The sequence below is a fragment of the Notothenia coriiceps genome, unplaced genomic scaffold, assembly GCF_000735185.1.
Source record: "Notothenia coriiceps isolate Sejong01 unplaced genomic scaffold, NC01 NC01_scaffold00032679, whole genome shotgun sequence".
In the NCBI taxonomy this organism is placed as follows: domain Eukaryota; kingdom Metazoa; phylum Chordata; class Actinopteri; order Perciformes; family Nototheniidae; genus Notothenia; species Notothenia coriiceps.
In genome coordinates this window covers 53,251-61,060 of record NW_011365380.1, presented here as the reverse complement: position 1 = coordinate 61,060, position 7,810 = coordinate 53,251, and the positions used below count along the sequence as shown (strand labels likewise).

Genomic DNA, 7,810 nt, shown 5'->3' with positions numbered 1-7,810 from the left:
TACCCTGAATGCCAGGGCAGGTTTGCCTTCACTTACTGTACGGAGGCTCAGTCATTGGTACATGTTCATCTAAAGCCATGTTGGGTAAACTCCCATCTTATATCTGCTCTCTGATCACACAGAGAGTTGCAGGTAGCTATAAGATGGGAGTTTACCCAACATGGCTTTAGATGAACATGTACCAATGACTGAGCCTCCGTACAGTAAGTGAAGGCAAACCTGCCCTGGCATTCAGGGTACAGTGACTGATGAGTAAGTGCTTTACAGTTAGTAACAAATCTCAGTGCACTGTGATAGGCGGCATCTAACTTGTTCAGGCAGGTGCATTCATATAAATCAGGTCACCCTAGTCCAGCACAGGTAAAAAGGTCACAGTGACTAGCCTTCTCCTGGCCTCAAGTGAGAAACAGGACTTGTTTCTAAAAAAGAAACCTAGCTTCAACATCAGCTTTTTAAGCAGATTATTGACCTGAAGTTTAAAGGAAAGACAATCATCAAGCCAGACACCAAGGTATTTATAACAGGCAACCACTTCAAGTATCTTTCCTCTTGCAGTAACAATATCCAAAGCGGTCTCTGGTGTCTTTTTGGCTTTTGAAAATAGCACTACCTTAGTTTTATCAACATTTAAAATAAGCTTAAGCTCAGAGAGCTGAGTCTGAATAATATTAAAAACAGCCTGCAATTTAACAACAGCCTCCTTAATGGAGGGACCTGCTCAGTACATCACGGTATCGTCCGCATACAAATTTAAAGTTGCTCCATCCACATTTTGACCTAAACTGTTGATATAGATGGAGAATAAAAGTGGACCTAAAACAGAAACTTGTGGTACACCATTTGTAATGTTTAACCACTCAGAAGTGAGCCCATCAAATTGAACACATTGGGACCTTTCAGAGAGGTAGTTAACCAACCACCCCACTGCATGGCTGGATATGCCAATACTGGCCAGCCTATGCTTCAAGATATGGTGATCGACGGTGTTGAACGCTTTGGAAAGATCAATAAACAGAGCTGCACAACTCAGTAAAATAAAATCTGCAGCTATCTTTAAAAATAAAGGTTCTACGTTGTCCGGACCAGCCGGTTTCTTAGGATCTAACTTGGTTAAGGCTTCATGAACAACATCAATAGTAAAAGGAGAAAAACTGAATGGGTTTTCCAGACCAACCTTTGATTGAAAATCATAGACAATCAGGGCGCCATGTTCTCCGGTGAGAGTAACATCAATCACCTTTTTTTGCTAAATATATGTGCAAGGTGCAACTCACATTTTCTACAAAATCATGATATACTTTTCCCTTTTTCCTTGATTTCCCCCCTAGACTGTCACTCTACTTTTAATGATAAATTACACGCTATGCAGATCAAATCTAGACCTTTAGAACTGGAGTATAGCCATTGCCAAATTACCATCTGCTGCCAAAGGTTGGTGCACAAGAAATTCCTTTTATATAAGTACACAATGAAAGCACTTTTACTAAAAAAAAGATAATGTACCTCATCCACAGCCCCTTTTAGCAGGGCCACTCGTCAAATAGAAACAAAGATGGAATGAGTTTCCATTTCCTCTGACTCGTGTGTGTCATATGCAGAACCCAGGGGTCCAACGTGGCTTCTAAAAGTGTCTTAATCACTGTTTTAAAGGCCAAATCAAGATGAAAAGTCCTCAGCCGTTAGAAGTTGACGAGGGAAAAGTGAACCAAAGAGATGCCTGCCTCTAAATTACGTTTACTGTCATATTTAAACGAGGAGTCTTTTTTTTTTTCAGAGGAGAAAGTGGAGCTTTGAAATTGTGTGTGTGTGTGTGTGTGTGTGTGTGTGTGTGTGTGTGTGTGTGTGTGTGTGTGTGTGTGTGTGTGTGTGTGTGTGTGTGTGTGTGTGTGTGTGTGTGTGTGTGTGTGTGTGTGTGTGNNNNTAGAGAACCTTTTTTACCCCCTTTTCAGTCCCTGCTAGAGAGCAGGGACTTTCATGGGAGAAAAGGTTCCTGTGTCTGATTGGCTGGGCGGAATGCAAACCACGCCCTGTCAAACTCCCAAAAACTTTTGTGAATCCGCCATTTTATTATCCTCGCATTGCATTATTAGCATTAGCATTAGCCCAGCGCAGAAACGCAGAGAGACTAACTTATGACAACACAAAATAAAACATGGGAGCGGTGGAGATGAGGAGGTGTCGGCATTCTGGCCGTTTACTTGGAAGGCTTCAGTAGAAGCTGCTGGGAGTCCCAGCAGCTTCTACTGAAGCCAGTCCCCAACTCAGGGGACTTCCGGCCGGGGATTTTGGGCGGCAGTATACGCCGTGAAGTTGTTTGCGGCCTGCCAGTAAACCCAAAGCAGAAGAAGAAGAAGTGACGTCAGCGGCTTCATTTGCCTAATCCACCCCCAGGAACTAATTTCCGGTGTGAACACGATCTGTACTTAGTTCATGAGAACTAAAGAGTTCTCAGGAACCTTTGTGGGAAAAGTACTTGTTGTGAACGCGCCTATAGAAACTCCTGGAGGGAATTTCCACCAATTTGGCACACCTTGACTCCAGGAGGAACTGATTAGATTTAGGTGGTCTAAGGTCAATGTCACTGTGAGCTTAGAGTCTAAGCTCACAGTGACATTGGTTACCATGAGAAGTTTAAATACCCAGTTTGATCCCTGATCTTAAATGCTTTAGTTCCTTTATTTCCTGCAATATCTTCGACTAGAATGGCTCTAGCCTCCATTTTTTGGAATCCCGCTTCAGGGATTTGCTCCCAATCAGCAGTGGTGGATGAAGTATTGAGATTAAGTCAATATAAATACTTCATTGCAAGTCCAAGTCACAAGTTCAAAATGTTAATCAACTACAAGAATGAAAGTCTTATCAGAAAAATCTAGTTAAAGTATGAATAGTAATATATTTTGTTATTGTAATATAGTCCCCAATGATTCCATACTGTAAACAGCATTGTATTGTATTCACCAAATTGTAGATATTGTATTTACTTCTGGGTAGATTAATCACTTATTGCTAACCATGTCATATGTTTCTTTTATTAAATATCTTCAGATGAAAAGTAAATAGTAAAACTTGGTGTCAAACAAATGCAGTGGAGTAAAAACTGTAATGTCCCCCTCCAAAATGTTGTGGAGGATAACCAGGTTAATACAACAGGAAATGTAAAAACAAGGGCTGAACTCATTTTTCAATGCATTCATACTCTGTTCCGTCATATATTCCTATTATGCAGGAAAACACAATAATGGCCTTTAAAGGACTAAAAATGAACGTAACCGGTGTGTAAGTACTTCTGGTCCGCTCGCTTGTTGTGTCCTTCCTAATGCAAGGTGGAGAGGCTCTTCACTGTCTCCAACCCGCCGGCTCTGCAATTAAAATGCCCATTATGTATTTAAAGACTCAAGATAATGGTGTGTCAGGTGTGCATGTGTGTGAGGAAGGAGTGATAGAGTAGTGCTGTGTCGGCCCATGCTTTCATGGGTGTGTGTGTGTGTGTTCCATTAGAGGACATGAGAGTGGAAGAATCTAGATGGGTCATTGTTAATTCATGCTCTCGTTGAGGGATTCACAAAAAGGGCGGCCAGGTCACACACCTACAAGATACAGTGTGTGTGTGTGTGTGTGTGTGTGTGTGTGTGTGTGTGTACGTACTACTTCGTATAGCTATACTATTAGTACGTAAGTTATACGATGGTGTGTGTGTGTGTGTGTGTGTGTGTGTGTGTGTGTGTGTGTGTGTGTGTGTGTGTGTGTGTGTGTGTGTGTGTGTGTACGTGTGTGTGTGTGTGTGTGTGTAGTGTGTGTGTGTGTGTGTGTGTGTGTGTGTGTATGTGTGTGTGTGTGTGTGTGTGTGTGGAGGTGCGTGCAGTGTTTTAACTCAAGAACCCACCTCGACACATCTCTCTGTCTCTGCTTCTCTTCTAGATCCACATCATTGACTTTGATGATGAGAATAACATCATTAATAAGAATGTCCTTCTGCACCAAGCTGGGGAGATATGGCACATTGGAGCCAGTCCTGCCGATAAGGCTGTGCTTACCACCTGCTATAACAAAAGTGAGTCCTGCTGTTTTCCTTCTGTCTCCGGCTCCGTTCACTGCCTCTTTAAGCATCTAGTCACTCTGTTTCCTTTTTCTGTTTTTCTGTTGTTGTTATTTTACATAAACCCTTCCTTTCTGTTTCCGTCTAATGACCTCATGCAGTTAAGTTGAGAATCATGGTATGTCGTTGGTCTTTAACAGATGATCGATAACAGACAGTCGCTCTTCACAGGTTCGACAGCGGCTACCGCTACTGTGTAAGAAGTCATGTCTGATAGAATCAATACTAATGTGTGGACATGATGAACCTCATGAGGGATAAGAGCAGCGGCTGCACAATCACTGTCAGACAGGAGAACATCTTTAAAAAGGTCACATGCACATCATCTTTGCAATATGTAGGGTTTTATTTTAGTTTGAAAGCTTCACAGGTTTTCTACACCATATATTAAACAAAATTGGAGAAAATAACAATGTATCTTTTATTAGTTAAAATCAGCCGATAATGTTTCTATTCCACTGTATAAGTGGAACTCTTATTAAGAAAAATATTATATATATAGTGAATAATCAGTCTATCAAATAGAATAAATGGGGGTCGGCACACTCCCAGTTTGGAGATAAACAGACAGGAAGAAGCACAGGTAGGCTGAGCATTATACTGCTGTGGACAAGGGCAGAAGCAAAACTCTTGTTAGCCACCCAAGCCATTTTTTCTACACTCTCTCGCCCAAGCAACCACACTACATCAACAAAAACTGAATGTTTTACTTTCTAAAAACAGGTTTCTGGTCTATTGTCGCTGCCTCGCTGAGTTTTTGTGTGACTTTGGTGACACCCACTTTGTTTTTTTTTAAGCAGGTTTCCTTTTAGGTATCATAAATGTTGTTGCTACAGTACCACCGTCCACAGAAGTACATTGCTTTGCTTCGATGCGGTCTCTCCTGTCTGGTTCACGAAACTTGAGGCATGCCTACCGGTAGTACACTGTTAATGGATATTCAATCAGAGTTCAAACAATCAGAACTATTCCTTTAAATACATATCCATACGGTATGCAAATTCCAGCTACCGGTGTCTGAATGGCTAGTATGGACCTTTATTATTTGTGTGTAAGATACCTTCTAGGGCCAGACGCAGTTAGAGTTTGGGATATTTGCCTCATCTGGGAAAGGGTTCTTTGTCTCTGTGCCCCCCCAAATAACCCTCCACCACCCTCTCCCCATCTCACTTCTGTCTCTGAGTTCTACATGCTTGAGTTCACAGGATGACAGCCTCTCTGGGCCGGGCTGAAGCTCAGACGGGCCCAGAATGCACTGCTGCGCACACCACATATTCACACAGAAAAAAAAAATATACGTACTACAAACAAACAAACAGTAAAGCGCTTCCATACCGCCTCCCACCGGCACTCCAATACGTGAGCAAGAAAAGGCTTTTGTTCGAGATGATTGCTTGCCCACTTACTCCAAGTGCAAGGTTGTCTAAAACCACTCAAGAGCCTGTGGACCCACAGCACGTTGCTTTTTAATTTGACAAATAGGCGTAACGCCAGTGTTTCATAGCCCAACGCCTGCCCACACACTGTCAATATCTACACCAAAAAGAAATTAGGCTTTTTGCTTTCTCTCTCCCTCTCTCTGTGATCGTTTATGCCCTACAGCCTCAAACTTTTACTCCAATTACTGTATCAATTCTACATTTACTCCACTGGTTCCAATTAGCAGCTCTGGCTCTGGTGTGGATGTGCCAAAATAACTAATTTGTGATGTGGATTTGGGGGGGAAAGTGTATTCACGTCACCGAATTAGCTCCTGTAAACCACACAAACACTCACTGTACCCTAACACTCTGTTTATGACTGTGTGTTGTCCCCTCCAGCCAGTGACAGCAGGGTGGTGTCCTGTGCGGCAGTTTGGAGGATGCCCTGCGATTGGGAGACAGGAAGCAATGATTCACCTGACGACTCCGCCCACAACCCCCAGACCTTGGAGCTGCTCTGTCACCTAGACGACAGCCCCCATGGCAACGCTGCCTGGTAGGTGTTGCTGGGGAACAGCCGCACTCACAGTACCAGTGATGCTAGCGCAATTATTCTTTCGATCCTTTGTTGTATTTGTGGACTACAGGTGGCCTAATTACCTAAACACAGACGCCTGGGGCACCTTGACAGCCCTTTGTGAGAAAGGATTTAGATTTGGCTACTGGAATATCAAGCTATATGTTATATATTATTCTATATTAGTCCAGATCATTGTGGCGTTAGCTGAATAAAATGAGCAGTATTGGTGGTCAATATATATTCTTATGGAACTTTAAAATAAATGTCATGGTGTTCTTACGCAGCACATGAGTGGTAAGGTCAAGAGGATGGAAAGCTCATAGGTTTTAAGATGTTTGCTATCGCCAATAGTTATATTGCAATATTGGGGCATTTCTTTTTTAAATATCATATTATCTGTCTCTATCTTCCAGGGCTGATTCCTATATGATTAGTTATTTATTTATGGTTTCACAATCAAATGACCATTAAACCATTATAAGGAAAAATATGTATCCATATATCTAGCGATACCGCCAACCACCAAACCTAGCCAATAAGGTTCTTTCAAAAAAGATCATCATAACATAATGTGAAAATGTAAGGATAATCATGAAATGAACTAGCATAGCAATGTCTACTTGCAACCCCTCGAAACTTGTGCATGTTTTCATTTATTCCTGAATTATGGACAGATGGTGGACAACTCCTTCTGAAACTGAAATAGCCCACACTCTCCACACTTTTAGATTCCATTCCTTTCCTTGCGTTTCCTTTCCTGGCTTTGCCTATCCTTTCCTCTCCTTTCCTCTCCTATCCTTTCCTCTCCTCTCCCTACCTCTTTCCCTGTTACCCTAATTTACAAGAGTGTTTTTACTTTTTGGGCTCAGACTATTGACTGGCCCACATCTCAGCTTTTAGTCTCGGCCCGATCCTTTTGTCTTACAGTGGGAGCTCCTGTGCACAATGCCCTGCCATAGCTCGAGCCTATAAGAATGAAAATCAATGGTCATTCCCCTTTTTAGTCCACCGTTCATCAGCTGCCTCATGATTACTATCATTTTTAGAGGCGCCGATCAGTTAGCGCCATGCATTCTGTAGCAGCTGTCTGCGCGGGAGAGATAAAGATGGAGAAGGAGTGAGGAAGATGGAGAGAGGGAAAGATGGAGAGGAGCTCACAAAGAAGAGCACAAAAGAGAAGAAGATATATTGCATTTGTGCAACTTGTGCTTGTGTGTGTGTGGAAGGAGGAGGAGGAGGGGTTTGGATGAGCAGGGGTGCGCCCATGTGTGTGTATGTACTGTATATATGCGGCTGTGTCAGAGGGCAGGTCAGGCAAGGCTGCTGGGTAAAGATTGATGGCTGTGGGCTCCACCAACTTAACAGCGTGAGAGCTGTAACCCTCACAAGGGCACCAAACTGTGTGTGTGTGTGTGTGTGTGTGTGTGTGTGTGTGTGTGTGTGTGTGTGTGTGTGTGTGTGTGTGTGTGTGTGCGCGCGCGCGCGCGCATTCAGTGCTGTGAAGCCTGTATTCTATGCTGTTGGATGGATGGCTTTGGTCTGCTGCCCACCTCCTCCATCTCTCTGTGACACACACGGGCACACACACACACACACACACACACACACACACACACACACACACACACACACACACACGCGCGAGCGCACACGCACACGCACACGCACACACAAACACTCAAACATACACACAAGGAGAAATGCAGCTCCTCG

General features: G+C 43.1%; 1 protein-coding gene across 1 annotated transcript in view; it reads left to right on the top strand.

The window, feature by feature from the left end:
- Window positions 1-7,810, top strand: part of LOC104961042 (protein TSSC1-like) — a 15,819-nt gene that overhangs the window by 6,200 nt on the left and 1,809 nt on the right. Inside the window, exons 3-5 of the mRNA XM_010789247.1 lie at window positions 3,919-4,051; window positions 5,917-6,073; window positions 7,592-7,634. Coding sequence (XP_010787549.1) covers window positions 3,919-4,051; window positions 5,917-6,073; window positions 7,592-7,634 — 333 coding nt within the window. The remainder of the gene's footprint in view (window positions 1-3,918; window positions 4,052-5,916; window positions 6,074-7,591; window positions 7,635-7,810) is intronic.